At 42.2% G+C, this 17,246-nt stretch overlaps 1 protein-coding gene across 1 annotated transcript in view; it reads right to left on the reverse strand.

Moving 5' to 3' along the window:
- The window catches only part of Rerg (RAS like estrogen regulated growth inhibitor), a 108,144-nt gene that overhangs the window by 3,186 nt on the left and 87,712 nt on the right, over positions 1-17,246 (reverse strand). Inside the window, exon 3 of the mRNA XM_005364532.3 lies at positions 9,798-9,854. Coding sequence (XP_005364589.1) covers positions 9,798-9,854 — 57 coding nt within the window. The remainder of the gene's footprint in view (positions 1-9,797; positions 9,855-17,246) is intronic.

The following is a 17,246-nucleotide window of genomic DNA, read 5'->3' on the forward strand; positions in this document are numbered from 1 at the left end:
GGTGGGGTGGGGGTGGCATAATGCTAATTTCTCTTCCATGTTGCCTGATTAAAGCAGACAACAGCAGCTGTTCTGTGCCAGCTATAGTCACTGGGTCCTTAGTGGTCCCCAAACCCTGAGGGACGAGAAGGTGGCAGGTAGAGGGATCCTGGGCAATCATGAATACATCCTTCATCAGGTAAGTGGAATCACAAAGCAAGGCAGCCTCAGCTGCACTGCCATTTATGAAAACTGCAAGGTGTACAACGGAGCCTAGAGTGACTGACTGAGCTGGTGAAGGCTACACTGAGGGCCTTTCCCAGAAGGCATCACTAGCTGGTAAGAAGGAAAACATGCTTTGAAATTTTAGTAAGAAATATGTACAGCACATTTATAAATCTTATTCTTTATAAAACAAGCCTCGGTGGAGAGACTAAAATCTACATTGATGTGGGATTCCCCTCTGTATGCTATGAATGTATTTTATTACTATTGGTTAATAAAGAAGCTGCTTTGGACTATGGCAGGGCAGAATATAGGTTGACAGGAAAACTAAACTGAATGCAGGGAGAAAGAAAGTGGACTCAGGCAGATGCCATGGAACTGCCGAAGAAAAAAGATGCCAGAACCTTACTGGTAAGCCATAGCCTTGTGCCGATATACAGATTAATAGAAATGGGTTAATTTAAGACATAAGAACTAGCTAGGAATACATCTGAGTCATTGGCCAAACATTGCTGTAATTAATATAGCTTCTGTGTGATTACTTGGGACTGAATGGCTGTGGGACGAGGCTGGACAGAAACCTCCATTTATACTATATGGTTGTGGAAACAGCCGAGGTTGTAATGGCTAACAGTTTCTGGGAACAGGAGCCACTGAAAGTCTTAAGATAAAAGTTTCCAACAGAATATACCCATTACAGTGAAATTTAAGGATTACAAAAGGGGGAAGTAGATTAAGAGAAAAATAGTACCCTTCCCATGAGAGGGCATGGCTCAGTTAACATTGAGCTTCTTATCAGTGAAGCTGAATTCAAGACACTAGTGGCACAAGTCAGTGAAACTACATCAGAAGATTCTGGAATTGTAATTCATTCCAAATGATTCTCATGTATCCTTTCAGGATGAAACTGGGGCAAAGATCAAGGGTAAATTTAACTAATAATTTCAGAAAAGAAAGGGGGGTGGGAGATCTAGAAAAAATGAGGTAAGTGTGGTGGTAAAGCCTGCTCATTTGTTCCCAGCAGCCCAGACGCAAAAAAAAAAAAAAAAAAAAAAAAAAAAAAAAAAAAAAAAAAAAAAAAATCACACAGAAACTAAATTAATCATAACACTGCTTGGCCAATAGCTTAGGCTTCTTATTAACTAATGCTTACATCTTAAATTAACCCAGTCCTATTATTTTATATTTTACCACGAGGCTTGTGGCTTACTGGTAAGGTCCCAGGGCAAGCGTCTTTCTCCTTCAGCAGCTACATGGTATCTCCTTGACGCCACCTACTTTTCCCCTCTATATCTGCTCAAAATTCCCACTTTGCTCCAGTCTTCACTGTCATAGACCCGGAGCAGCTTCTTTATTAACCAATAGTAACAAAACACATTCACAGCATACAGAGGTTAATCACATATCAGTAGGAGAGGGAGATCAGAATAAGTCAAAAAGCAATGCGAAAGAGGGAACTCAAAGCCAGCGTGATGCAGGTGCTGACTCCACTAGCTGGTGGTACAAAAGTGATGTGGGATTCCCCTCTATATGCTGTGATTATCATTAATAAATAAAGGAACTGCTTTGGGCCTATAGCAGAGCTATAGGGGAAGAGAGGTAGGTGGAAAAAACTAAACAGAATGCTGGGAGAAAGGAGGAAGAGTCAGAAGCCATGGAGCCTCTGCCAGAGACAGACATGCCAGTCAGCTACTGCCACATGGTGATACATAGATTAATGGAGATGGGTTAAATTAATATGTAAGAGCCAATAAGAAGCTAAAGCTAATGGGCCAAGCAGTGTTTTAAATAATATGGTTTCTGTGTGATTATTTCGGGTCTGAGCTGCTGATGGGCCCTCCTCCTACACAAAAGTAGTAACAAGAAAACAAAATTTGAAGACAATTGTAGGCTCATTCTATAGTTGATCATAAAATCAAGAATTCAGACTTAAAAAAATCTCCACTGAGGGTGCTGGAGAGAAGACATGACGTCTAACACAATTACTAACCGGGTATTTGTGCAGGCCAATCACTGAAACATCTAAACAAGCATGTACACGAGCCTGGCATTGCCTCTCTTGGGAAGGAGACTAGAAATCAATGCTCTTGTTTGTTCGTTTCTTTAGCACACCTCACCACCTTCCAGACTTTCTTTGTTTCTTTCTTTTCTTTCCTCTTTCCCTCCCTTCCTTCTTTGTTTTTTTTTTTTATTTTTACCCCAGTTTTTCAAGATAGGGTTTCTCCTTTTCCAAGGTTTAGTCCTTGCTATCCTGGAACTCACTCTGTAGACCAGGCTGGCCTCAAACTCAGAGCTCCATCTACCTCTGCCTCCTGAGTGCTGGGATTAAGGTGTGTGCCACCACGGCATGCCTGGTCTTCTTTCTTTTCCTATCAGGTACCTTTTGCAGCCTTTGGGGACCACTTTCCTGTTTCCTTACAGTAAACAATAGTCTATCTAAGGCGTAAAATGGAGAAAGAAAGCTTGCTATGGGCGGGATTTAGTTATCTAGCAACAATATTTTGAATGATCACCACCAGAACCTCCATAACACAAGCCTTTTTAGAAAACTTGTCATTTGAGAGATTACTTTCAATATACTCGAAGAAATGTATTTTGCACCTCCTCCCTCTCCTAGAACTCATGGCCCACACATTGAGAGCATGTGGAGTCTCATCTGAAGGGCATCCTGGGCCTGCACTCTTTTATGTTAAATGAGAGGTTCTAGTCTGGAGACTGAAGGCTCTAAAATGTCATTTATAGCATCTACTGCCCTGCGAGTGTTTCCCCAACAGTTTCCTTTCTTCTTTAGTCTTTGGGCCTGAAGAGAAGTCCAGCTGGCCGCACACATGCTAGACATCCACGCCCTGCTGATCCTTCCCCCAGGCTGTGGCTGTTCTGTGTCTTTTGTACTGACTCTTCCCCCTTTTCAAATGGCTGGCATCAGCCCTGCAGCCTGGAAAATGAAAACCCAGGCTCCTATCCATCTCTTGCCACCAAAATGTGTCTCAGAGGAAAGGATGCTGTTCTTTGTGGCTCCCATGACAAATGGTCTCTTGGTCTCGACTGCAGAAGGCCACCACAGTGGGGAAGAGAATAAAACGAGTGTGCAGGAAGTTGTGAGGTCCTTTGGCTGGTTGTTAACTGAGCAGAAGGGATGACACATAGGAACTGAGGGAATGTCTGCTGCAGACACAGCAGCGGGTGGTGGTGACCAATTTTATTCAAGATGAATACTGTTTTCACACTCTTTTGAGCATTTTTCTTCATGCTTTGTTCTCTCATTATGAACTCGTTTCCCTATATGCAAGACAGTGAAAACATTATCTAACGAGAAAAATATCAGATATGAATTTGTGAGCTTGTCTGAGATAATAACAAACATATAATTTCTGCTCTTCATTTTAAAATCCGAAGGAAAGCTGGGTGTGGTGAGGCCAGCTTGGTCTACATAGCAAATACCAGGACAGCCAGGGATATTTAGAGAAACGTTACCTCAAAAACTAAAACAAAACAGAAAAACCAATCAAAGGGTACACATATGTTTGGACTGCTTACATACGCTTTATTGTCTTTATACTAACAAGACCAGTAACATGAGTACTTTCTTTATTGAACTGGGGGTATGTTTGATTGATCTATGGCCAAAGGCACTCAAATATATATGTGTATATATATATATATATATATATATATATATATATGAACAGACATCAGTCTCATAATTGAATTAGGTATATTTAAAGTATCTTTCAGATTTCCATATATGGAGGAAAACATGCCTTCAGGGATCTGGAGAGTTGGAACAGTGGTTAAGAGTGTACATTGCGCTTCCAAAGCACCTCTGCTTGGTACCAAACCCTTATTTGGGGCAGCTGACAACTTCTTCTCTAGGTCGACCAGATGTCCCTAGCCTCAATGGGCAAGTGCACTCATGTGCACATTTCACCCTCCCCAATATATAACTAAAAATAATAAAAATAAACCTTTGAACAACATGCATCCCAAGACATTTCTGTACATAGTGTGTTTTGCACACTCGCAAGGTTGGGCGCTCAGCACGTGGTTAATTCTTGGATTAAGTTGGGTTTGCACATTTCACCATATTCGTATGGCTTCTTGGCTGGTGCTGTAACAGCAGCCGTTAGCAACATGACTTTATATTAGAGTGGAAATTGTTCTGAGATGGGTTCTGGCTGGACTACAAACCCATCATGTCACCTTAGATGAGGACTTGCTTCTCTGGCCCTGTTCATCAAACACCTATCTCCCATTTTCCTGAAGTATGGTTATTAAATAGTTCTGTGGAGTGCCTGAGCACTTCTATTTCGGTGCCCAGTTCAGAGAACTTGCCTCTCTGTCTGAGCCTTTCCAAGCAGAGGAAACTATGAGGAAGGCAAGATGAACCAAACACAGAGTCAATGAGCCTGTGGGCTTATTATGTCCTCTGAGTTCTTCCCTCGTTCCTGGCTGAACTTTTACTGTGCAAAAGGACATTGACCCTGACTTCAAACACAATGTGCATCATCTTCTTTGTCCCAGGGCAGTGGTGCTAAATACTAAGCAGCACCCCTTCTTCCTCTCTGCAGGCCTCCAACATGCACCAATGAGCAGGTACACACACAGGCACGCACACAATTATACGTGGTTACAAGCCTTTCTCTGCACTCTTGCATCTCACAACATTCTTGAGGATAACATGACCCTAAAAGGCAAGGATTCAATTCTTGATTGGAACTAGACGTTTATGGATTCTGTTTAGTCCAAAGCCAGAATCCACCTCTCACCATCGGGGTTGTTTCCTGATTAAATGGGCCACATCCAAATTCTGATGATCTTCAGGGGTAGTTTTCGGTGTTATTAACAAACCAGGGATGAATCTGGCCAAGCACCCACTGATGAGAGGAGAAAAAGCCATGGGAAATGAAAATTGTTCCATATAAAGGATTGTGGGGTTTTCTGAGACTCCAGCCTTCAAACATTTGCATTTAAAAAAAAGAAAAAAAGAATGCTGGTGTAGGAGTTCCCTCCACCCACCTTCTACCCTTTGCTTGTACCTCTAATTAGAATCAGCAAGATAGACCCTTTCATAAACAAATTCAACCAAAAACAAACATGAAAATCACTGGTCTGAAGTCTAGAAGCCTGGAGTCACTGGCCACTATAATACTCTGCTGATTAGAGACTGTAAACTAGGCACAAACCCAGCTGTCCTCAGGAAGAAACCCCAGATGAAGAGTTGCTTCCATCAGATTGGCTTATGGGCATGTTAGTGAGGCACTTTCTATTGCTAGTTGGTGCCTATTGACGGGGCCCAGCCCACTGGGGGCGGTATTACCCCTAGGCAGATGGGCCTGAGCTGTACTGGAGAGATAGCTGAGCAAGCCATGGGGAAGGTTTATGCTTCAGGTTTCTGACTTGATTTCCTGTCTGGCTTGCCTCAGGGTGAAGCTGTGATTAAAACACAGAAGCCAAATAAACTCTTTCCTTGCCAAGTTGCTTTTGGTTATGGTTTTGGTTATGGTGTTTATCACAGCAATAGAAAACCTATTGGGACAAAGTACAAAGCGTTTTATTTAGAGGACTGCTTCAGAGAGCGGTGACTATTCCGTTTTGTTAATATGTGGGATGGTGTTCCTAGTTTCCAGCTACTCATGAAACAACAACGGAAGACCAAAACCAAGAAACCCACTTCCTCAAGAGACTGAATTCCCATCCTCCTTCCTCTTCCTCCTTCACAAATATGCCGCTCTGTTTTGTAATGTAACTAATCATGGCTGCCGGTTGTTTTGAAATTTGCAAATTAAACGTGAATTCCACGAAGACCCAGTCTTTCCCTATAGGAATAAGACAGTAAGCCCAAGAAATGCTAATTTCTCTCGAATCCAACTGGATTGAGGTTTCCTGTATGCTAGAAAATTAAGGGGCTTCCAATACACACGCCCACACAGATCTCGGCAGTGTGCGAGCTAATGGCAGTGTCCCCTTCCAGTGAGTCATGCACCTGTTCCTCGTAAAAGTGGAGGAAGGCTCTGGTTGCTTAGCAGCCAGGGTTCTTACTGAGCAGCACAATGCAAGGTTAAGCTGCGATGTGATGCTTCCTGGGGAAGGATGCCTGCAGATAAGCAGTGTAGGCTCTTTCCTATTTATAGCTGCTGCTGTTCTGAATGAACAGAAGAAAAGGGAAAGGCTTCATCCAAGACTAATTAGAAATACTTGCGTTAGTTACTAAAACACACCCAGAGAGAGCTAAAAAAAAAATGTATTTTTTTTGTAAGTTTCATCTTTTGTTGTGATATGTGGGTAGAATGGGGAGTAACTAGCTTTCCACTGAACTCCTATGAGAGTGGAAAGTACCAAAGAATCACTGTAAAACTTATGGAAATGGAAGAAATACAAGAGAAGAGTATTTACACAGCGGGGAAAGACAACAGATAATGGCCCCTTTTAAAAGTCAGGTTCATCTTATATCCAATAGACTACCTCAACCTCACGGTATGTTTATATTCATAAGTATGCTTGAAAAATTGAGAAACAAAAATATTTAAAAGCATATTTTCTCAAGAAATAGTTATTCCTCTCCTTAACCCTATGGTAATATAAAAAAAATGTACTGGGAAGAAAGTGACAAATCCAAGTGTACTTTTTGTACTTTCCTACCAACAGATATATTCCATAATACATGCCTATAAAATAATTTCAGAAATTTAAAATGTTAGATTTAGTTCTTTTTATACTTAAGCCAGGGAAGCATTGTGTGATGGTTTGAAAGAAAATGGCCCCTGAAGGGCACAGCACTGTTAGGAGGTGTGGCCTTGTTGGGGGAAGTGTGTCACTGTGGAGGCAGGCTTTGAGGTCTCTTATTTGCTCAAGTCACACCCTGAAGACAGAAGACTCCCTGCTGCCTGTGGGTCAAGATGGAAGAACTCTCAGTTCCTTCTCCAGCATCATGTGTGTCTACATGCCACCTTGATTCCCACCATGACGATGGACTGAACCTCTGAAACTGTAAGCCACCCCAATTAAGTGTTTTCTTTGCAAGAGTTGCTGTGTTCATGGTGTCTCTTTATAGCTATAGAAACCCTAATTAAGACATATTGCATTTCATATACGAGTCTTTTTTTTCACTTTCTTTTCCTGTTTTGAGTTAGAAAGATATATTTAGATAAACAAAAAATGAGAAACCATTACCTTGCTTTCTCATCTCATTCAATAGCTAATGTTACTGTCTAAGCATATAACTTTTCATTCTCCCTTGAATTTTCACAGAGTTACCTGGAGATATTTCTATCCAGATACAAATCTGGAAAATTATGATGATGTATTTACTAACAGAGTCACTCATGACTGTTTTTTAAAGAGCAAAGGCAGAGGAGGATCCTTAAAATGGATGTAAGTCAAACTCCTGTTTAAAAGATTGATTATCATAAAATATGAGGTTCCAGTAATGACTTAGGATTTCGGTCAGTTCCAATCAGTCATGCCATGCTATCACAGTCTCTGAAGCTGATCTAGAAAATCCACTGCTGAGAACAGCCAAGATAACATCAGAGAGTGGAGGAGGAAGATGCATTTTCCCATCAAACTACAGCGTGGAGCTGCTGGAGGGGCTCGTTGCCCTTCACAATGACTTTGTTATGGGAGCATAGACAAAGGAACTGTCTGCACACACACAATTGGATGCTTTTGACTCACCCAGAGGAACAGAGAGATGCCATTCTCAGGAAAATGGATGCAAGAGGAGATGATTATACTGAACAAACCAAGGCATCCTCAGAGATAGATCCATAGGGTTTTTTCCCTCACTTGTGGTTCATAGATTTTATAGAGATGTATAAAATCATGTAGGTCTATATGGCATGAAAGTAGAGGAAAAACTGTCCAGAGGAATGAAGGGAACTAACAGGAGGCAGGATTGGTTAAAAAAGGAAAAGAAAGAGAAGAAGGAATCTGGGAGATGGGAATGTTCAACACACTGCATAGGCCTGTGGGAAATGCACATAGCAGCACAGACAAATAGTACATATGATGAAAGTAAACAGAAATAAGTAAATAAGAGAATGACATTGGATGTTTAAATTGCATCCCACTACAAATGACTTGGTATCTGAAGATGGTCTTAGAAGTCACGTGAAGAGGCCAGAGCTGTATAACTGATGACAGAAAACATGATCAACGATTTGAAAACAATTACTGAGTCTTCACCATCTACCCCTCTCTAACATAAGTTCCAAAAAGATTATAAAGTTGAGCACTAACGAAATAAACCAGCATCTGTCTATCCCTTCGTTGTTCACTTCCCCCACCACATCTGACTATGGTTATTTATTTTCTGGCTCTTTTCTGGACTTCTAGGTCAAAACAGCAGAGCAGTGAGGCGGAGAGATGGCTCAGTGGGTGAAGCGTAGACCTGGGATTTTATCCCTAGAGCCCATAGAGATATTCAGTTATAGTGGCATAGTTCTATAATCTCCACACTGGGGGGTGGGGGACCAGACAGGAGGATCCCGAAGGCTGGCCAGCCGGTCTAGCAGAAATGGTAAGCTTCAGATACAGTGAGAGATCCTGTCTCGAAAAACAGGGTGGAGAGAGATAGAGGGAGACACCCAACTGTTGACCTGTTTGTGCATAAGAAACGCAGCCCCACCCCAGATCAGTCAAGCGGTCTCTCTGAACTACAGGGCAAATGCACAGAAGGCCATTCATAGTTGGTGGAATGAGCGAAGTGCAAGGGATAAACTTCCTTTGGACTGCATATGCAATCTCCTGCATGATACGTTTGCAGGGAATTACCTATGTCAAACCCAATACTACGTACAAGGCCTACGGACCAAAAACCATAAAATCAAAACAGAGGGACTGGCAAGATGGTTCAGTGGGGAAAGGCACTTCCTACCAAGCCCGAGAACCTGTGTTTGAATCCTGGGGTCCATAGGGGAAGAAGAGAACTGATGCCTGCCAATTGTCCCCTGTCCTCCAGACATACACTATGATTCATGGATACTACCGCACATGTGCACATGCACGCGTGCGCACACACACACACACACACACACACACACACTAACAAAAAAATAAAAAAAAACCCATTAGAACAGAAGTGCCTAGGAGTAGTCTTCACCCATATTTATAAACAGTTTCTGCCTTTTCTACCCACAAATACCTCTTTGCTCTTACCTTTGGAAGCTAAAGTGATGAGATAAGGTTTTCTGCTCCCACTTCCCTAATCAGTGCTCAGATGTTTGCTCTTATGGGGCACTCTCTTAAGCATAACCTTCTGTCCCACCCCAAATGCTGCCAGAGTCACCCTGTCTCCCTCCCAGTGAGACAAGGTGGCATATTGGATGGGAGAGCGAGCATCCTGTTGAACCCATTTGTTTCTTCACCGAGGATAGATTTAACTTCTTTATTTATGCACTAGGTCCTGCAGGGCTTGAAACATAGGATATGATGCACACTGCAGGCCTCTAGGAGGGTTTCGTGCATGACAAATGAAACATTATGCTTTCAAAACAGCCAAAGGGGGATTAACGAGGGTACCACAGACATGCTCTCTTCTTTTCAGGGCCATAAACATGTTGGAGGGGGAGGTGAAGATATAATGTTTGACATACCGAGGGTCGGATCATATTCCCAGATGAATCGTTTGGTCAGAAATCTCACTACAATAGCTGTGGAAGAAAAAGAACAATATGTCAACCGTGCTCTCTTGCTGGAGTTCTTATCCATCTGTAGAAGGAGGAGAGATTCATACAACACCGAACCCGTTTGATACTTCCTTCACCGTGACTATTGCAATGCACTTCCAATTCATATGGTGGCCTCAGACTTGGGTGGTGTTTTTAACATGCTTGTCATTCACAAATCTACAGCTTAGATTTATTTTTCTAGTCATAGGTATCAAGCCAACCAACCAGCACAGTGTGAAAATGCACACACAAAAATGTCAACAAAGCCTTTAATTCAGATGCAAAGTGCCCCATTACAAGTCTTTAGAGTTCGAGTCCTAACAGAAATCCACAAAGGTGAGCTAAAATAATGGGGACCACCATTATTGGGATGAAAAGATACAATGTTAAAGACATCTAGCACTCCAGAACGGAGACTTAGGAATTCATGATTGCTCATCAGACAGTGCCAAAGAGTGCTGTAAGAGAATGAGGGCCTAAGCTCAGATCCCAGCGCCCATGTAGAGAAAGCTGGGTGTGGCCATGCATGCCTGTATCCCCAGACATGCAGGGAGGAGAGAGGGACCAAGGACAGGAAGATCACAGGGGGTTTGCTGGCTGCTTTGCTCCAGGTTGTTTGGTATAGAGCCCATCTCAAAGAAATGTCTATAATCTCTCCATTGTCCTGCACTTATTTTAAGTCATTGACAATCTGGATGCCTATGGGCAACTGTAACTATGGGCATGGATAAAGAGAATCGGTATGACGCAGTCATCAGTTATGATGTCACATCCCTGCAATTCCAGTACGGAGAGAGTGAGGCAGGAGGATAGTGTGTTTGAGGATGCCTTGGCCTACATAGCAACTTCCAGGTTAGCCTGAGCTAAATAAATGGGTCCTGTCTTAAGAAAAAAAAAAGCAATATATGCTTAACTGTGTGGACACTGTTGTCCTGAAAGTTTACAGGACTCATGTCAGAGAGTTGTATCCTATTGCAGTTCACAAGAGTGCTTGCCAAACTTGAGAAGGTTTGTGAAGGAGGCTGTCATAGATAGTAAAATAAACAAAGAATACTGGATCCTTTCCCTGGGGGGAGAAAACCAGCGCGTTCATACTATTTGACAAAGAATTGCACCAGCACCTGATCTCTCTGAAGGCCCTAGATGGTCTCTCTGAGAAGCCACTGAACTTAACTCAAAAAATCGTGGCTACTAGTTTAAAATACCAATTATATCTTTACTTTCACAGAAACACCTTCAATGAACTGCTCACAAGTATTCCTTGAAGGAACAAAGCTAACTGGAAGCGGGAGGGGAGAGGCTAGGTCCATGGTGTCTGTCGTCACTTTTAGGGTCAGCAGAGAAGCATGCCTCTTTCCTGTTTGTGTCTCCCGTGATCTGCCACAGTGCACAGTGCCTCATGGACACTGTCAAACAGACCTTATTCACTTACTTATATGTGAATTCGCTGCGGGTGACCAATGAGGGGAAATAGCAATATTCTTTCTTAATTGCAGAGTGTGAGACTTGATTCAAGCCAGTATATGTCCAGAGCCTGAAGTGGCATGGCCACTGACTCTGTCATCCCACCGGGAGTGGACTTGTGATTTCAGCTGTGCCCTCCGTCTGTCACTGTGAATTCTCTCGAAAAGAAGGCCTTTATTTTTAAGTTGGTTTTTACACGTGTGAAACAATAAGTACAGACAGATACTTTTCCCCTTTAAAAATGAACAATGTTAGCCAGGTATGGAGGCACATTTCTTTAATCTCAGCACTTGGGAGACAGAGGCAGGTGGGTCTCTCTGAATCCTGGGCCAACCAAGTCCACATAGCGAGTCTCTGTCTCAAAAACAAAACAATGTTAGTGAACAGAGCTGGCCAAGGTATTTAAAGACCCTATCTTTAGTTAGAATGCTTATTTTAGCTTTAAAGGCCAATCTATAAAAAGTGTTTTATATCTATAAGGAATGACTTATTCAAAATATAACTGGCGTTTCTCAATTCCAAAACCACTTAAAATTTAATCATTTCTCAAAGTATTTCTGAACTACATTAGACACTTCACTGCCTTTCAAAATCAAATATGCTGAGAATAATTGCATCATTTGACGATGTCTGGGCTGGCAATACAGCTTGAAGCTATAAGGAAGATATGCAAAAGACATCCAGAATGCTGTTACTGTTGAGTGTTTGAAGATTTTGAATATGTGTAGATGGATTTTACATAATGTAACTTTGTCCTTCAGTTACAGTCACTGGGACTATGCTTAATGACACACTGCTCTTCCACGCTGTCACTTTTACTCCAGCAAAGACTTGTCACCCTCTCAAGAAACTTGTCTAAAATACAGGAGGAATTTGGATATGTTAACTCCAGAGAAATTTCTTATACTCATAACAACATAACTGGGGCTGGAAGGATGGCTCAGAGGATAAAATAGCTCATGGCCCAAGCCTCAGGACTTGAGTCTGACCCATAAATCCCTTGGTGGAAGGAAAGAAACAACTTTGGAAAGTTGTCCTCTGACCTCCACAAGGACACAACAGCATGTGCATGTCCACACACATACACACACACCACACAACAACAACAATAATAAAGTACAGGTTTCATCTACCTTCAAGACAACCTATTTGCTGTTGGCAGGCTGTTCCCATGGACTCTTCGGATACTGGCTGAATTCCTACTGCCAACTATACAGAGTAAACTACTTCTGGCCAATCTAGCCAATCTAACAACGTCAATATTCTTCTTACACAACTGCACACAGTGATTATTTCTAACAATGGGAGCATGCATTTAACAAACAAATCTTTTTCAAATACCAGTAAAGTACGCAGAAACAGTGACACACATTTATCAGAGATGTGTTCTCAGGTGTTCCTTTTTTTTCCTTATGAATTAATTTTGGGAAAGACAAAATGACATATTTTTAGATTTCTATCTCTATAACATTTTAATTTGATTGGCACAAAGAATAAAATGGTAATTTTACACTGTGATGAATTGTCTGTTAAATGTTTGATTAGTCTCTAAACTGTGTCCAAGATGCCCAAGAGACTCTGCATTTTCAAGGGTCACCAGAATTATTTAGCCCCCAGAGTTTTCTTTTCTTTTCTCTTTTTAAAAATTTCATTGTGGAATATGATTTTTATTTATGATATCAGCCCCCACCCATGCATATTTTATTTCCTGCTTTACCGGTTGATACTGCCATTGCCCCCTGGCTGTTGGGCTGCTTCTATTCACTGGAGCAGACTCTGTGTGCTAAGATTCAACAAAGCCCATGTCATGCAACATCTTTATCATAGATGCTCCATGACTGTAGGCAGAGACTGCTTGTTTGTTTCCCAGCTGCCCAGACCCAAAATAATCACACAGAAACTCTATTAATTGCAACAGTGCTCGGCCTACTAGCTTATGCATATTTCTAGCTAACTCTTACATCTTAAATAAACCCATATCTATTAATTTATGCATCACCAAGAGGTCATAGCTCCAGCAGGGGCATCTGTCTCCTGTGGCAGCCACAGGGCTTCTCACTGATCTGCCTTCTTTCTCCCAGCATTCAGTTTAGGTTCCCCGCCTAGCTCTGCTCTGCCCTATCACAGGCCAATGCAGATTCTTTATTCATTAACCAATAAAAGCAGCACATATACAGAAGGATTTCCTACATCATATTCCCTTTTTTGTCTAAATAAAAGGAAGGTTTTAACTTTAACATAGTAAAATTACATATAACAAAACAGGTATCAAGCAAGAATTATAGTTACAATATTTATATCTACTTTTTCTTTTATCATAACTAAGCAATACTTGAAGAAGTGGGGGATGCTATTTAAGGGAGTGGCAAAGGTGATCCCCTCCATTTTTTTCGGTCTTTTGAGATAGGGTTTCCCTGTATAACAGCTCTGGCTGTTCTGGAACTCACTTTGTAGATCAGGCTGGCCTTTAACACACAGAGATCCACCTGCCTCTGCCTCCTAAGTGCTGGGACTAAAGGTGCATGCTACCACTGCTTGGCAGGTGATCCTCTTTCAAAAAGAGATTTTTCTTTTAATTTTATGTGCGTGTGTGTGTGTGTGTGTGTGTTTATCATCTGCATGAAGGTACTCAAAAAGACCAGAAGAGGGCATCGGATTCCTGGAACTGGAGTTACAGGCAGCTGTGAGACACCTGATGTGGGTTCTGAAAAATCAAACCTGAGTCTTCTGCAAGAGCTGCAAGTGCCCTTAACCACTGAGAAGCCTTTCCAGCTCCTGTAATCCTTTGTGATAAGGGAGTTTTGAAATGTATAAGAGAAGATATCTGAAGCAATAATACTTCAGACAGAAAGAAGGGCAAGGCCCTGAGACAGGGAAATGTGAGTGGCATGGTCTCGGAGCGTGGCCTGGGCAGTGTGGCTCGTGGAGAAGGAGCAATAGTGAGCACAGACGGAGGGAAGGCAGTTTTGCACCATTGCCCCATGATGCACTGCTGCTCATGACAGAGCCATAGCTGCTATTAACTACCACAACCACCTACTCTGATTAAGAGGAACAGAGCAACTATATTGCACGTAGCTATTATTATCATTATTATTATTATTATTATTATTATTGTTATTATTACTGTTACTGTTGCTGTTATGTTGCTTGGCCATTTCTTTAGAAATGCATATTCTGCGAGAGCGTGGGATTCATTCCGCTCATCAGTTTTCCGGTGTCTAGAGTGGTTCCTGGTAGACAAAAAGATCCTTACTAGGTAGATGAAAAACCGGGATCGGTGATGGTAACAATGATGACTCATCCTTAAAAGGGAAGTAACAAGCCATCACTGAAAGACACAGCAGAGAAACCAGTCGCAGAGGAATCCCAGTGGTACCATGCCACTTCTGAATAAATCTTCCCTTAAGAGGTGACGTGGGTATCTGACGTTAGGGGCTCTAGCAGCATAGCGGAGGCATATAAGGTCTTTTTCATGATCACAATAACATTTGTTATTCTATAGCTTATTAATATGCACTGTCTGGGGCTGGAGAGGCAGCCAGAGGATGACGGTGACTGCTGTTCAAGCGCAATGACCTGTGCTAGGGCCCTGGAACCCACACGTGAAAGTGGAAGGAAAGAACTAATTCCATGGAGTTGTCCTCTGCCCTCCCCATGTGTGCCATGACAGGTGTGCTCCAATACAAGTGCACACACGCTAACAATAAACAGTGTTGAAAATATCTTTTAAACCTTTGAGTAAGAGTTGGGGGTGTGAGTCAGTAGTAGAGTGTTTTTAGTGGAATGTGCAAAGCCCAGGACTTAGTTCCCAGCACTGCCTCCTCCCACGAAAGCTCCTGTTAACTACAAAGGCCAGTTTAATTTTATCACTTTCTGTATCCCCACATCTCAGGCAGAGTGTGAGTTTGTTTGGTTTTCTGAAGCTCCGTGCAAGACTGCTATCTTTGCTTCCCACAGAACGCTGACTTTTCCTCTTGCCGTTTTATGTTCGATATGATAAATCTTTTTAGCCAGAAGTAAACAGATCCGGTCAAATGCAAGCTCACACCGATACTTACAAGAGTCTGATCCCACAACAACACAGGCAGACCCTCCAGAGGGCACTGTGCAGGCTCCCGTTGAACAGTTAGTTCATCCAGTGGCCGTGATCTGCGGTTTCTGTGCTGTCTGTTAAGATGCAAGAGGGCAGGCGATCGCCTAGAAAGATGTGATTGCTCAACCCTGAAGGGCCTCGGGCATGCAGATCTGGCTGTACAACGGATTGACTCTAACCTCAGTGGCACGGGAGAATAAGCATTTACTATAGAGCAGTAGAGAAAAATAACACACATGCATGGGGCTGAAAACCCTACATGAAGTGTTGAAAATACCCAGGGCAAAGTTTTGAATGTTTCATATTTATTTATGCTATATGTGTGTGTGTGTGTGTGTGTGTGTGTGTGTGTGTGTGTGTGTATACATGTGCCACACAGCACATGTGAAGTTCAGGGTAGAGCCCGTGGTGGTTCGGTTCTCAGCTCCCTTTCGTGCAGACTCTGGGCTTGAACTCGGTTCCTCAGGTTTGGCAGAAAGCACCTTCTCCACTGAGCCATCTCGTCAGCCCCCAGGTCAAAGCTCTTCTAACCATTGCTGTTTCCTGCTTTCCACCTGGTCACCAGGCACCCTTTCTGAGTTGTGTCCACCATCCTCGTCACACCCCAGTGGAAACCCTTAATTTAATTTAGGCTCTAAGGTAGTGCTTCTACTTCCTAACTCATGCAGGAGTGAAAGGGCTGGTTACAAATAAATGAATTCTTGTATTCACTTTATAGCCCGCGAGACCTTCGTGAAACATTCAACATTCTAGAAACACATAAGATCACATCACTTTGTAATGGCTTCTACACATTTTACTAACTGCTGCCATAAAAACCTTCAAATGCTCTGTGAGAAACAAATACAATTTTTGTTACACAAAATAGAAGGGGAACCTTCTATTGCAGAGCACCTCTATGGACCATTGGTTTTGGGGTAAGAACTCTTGACCATTTTTTTTAAATCAATTTTTCCCAATTTAACTAACAACCAAGCTTGTTACCGTTCAACAAAAGTTGTAAGCTTAAAGCTGAAGGAGGGCATTAGAATGAGTTGACCCAGTATCCCAAGCATGGAGTTTCTTGAAATGAGACTGTACCCACAGGGGATCTCTCTTCCCAGCACCCTTCCTCCTCAGCCACCTACGGTGTGATTATCTGACTTTAATACCAGCAAACACCGAGGCCATGGCACCTACATGGTTTGCAAGATCAATGTAAAATTGCTCTGTGTACAAAATTCACTTTGAATTTATGGTCTCTAGTTACCGTGTCATAATAAAGCAAGCACTAAAACTAATGCAAGAGAAAGATGAGGGTTTTCATCTCCCCCTCAGTGGTTGGCTCATTCCGCCAAGCACAGCCTTGATTGAAACGGTGTCATAAAAAGTATAATGGGAAAGGCTCAAGAATGCAGTAGTGTTAATACCACCAATCTAATCTACTGAGCATGCTCTGGAAACTCAGACACTGTGCTAGGCCTTTGCCAGCACAACTGTGCTCCCCACTTGCTCATGGCAGGAGGATATTGGTATTGGTATTGGTATTCATGTTGGCTGTGCAACATGAAGAAATTAAAGCTCAGATCATTTACACATGCCTTTTTACAGCTTTTGATTACATTTATTTATTTATTGGTTTTTCGAGACGGATTTCTCTGTGTAGCTTTGGAGTCTGTCCTGGAACTCACTCTGTAGACCAGACTGGTCTCGAACTCACAGAGATCTGCCTGCCTCTGCTTCCCGCTGGAATTAAAGGTGTGCACCACCATTGCTTGGCCATTTATTTATTTATTTATTTATTTATTTATTTATTTATTTATTTATTTATTTAT

The sequence above is a fragment of the Microtus ochrogaster genome (genome assembly GCF_000317375.1).
Source record: "Microtus ochrogaster isolate Prairie Vole_2 chromosome 14 unlocalized genomic scaffold, MicOch1.0 chr14_random_2, whole genome shotgun sequence".
Classification (NCBI taxonomy): Eukaryota; Metazoa; Chordata; class Mammalia; order Rodentia; family Cricetidae; genus Microtus; species Microtus ochrogaster.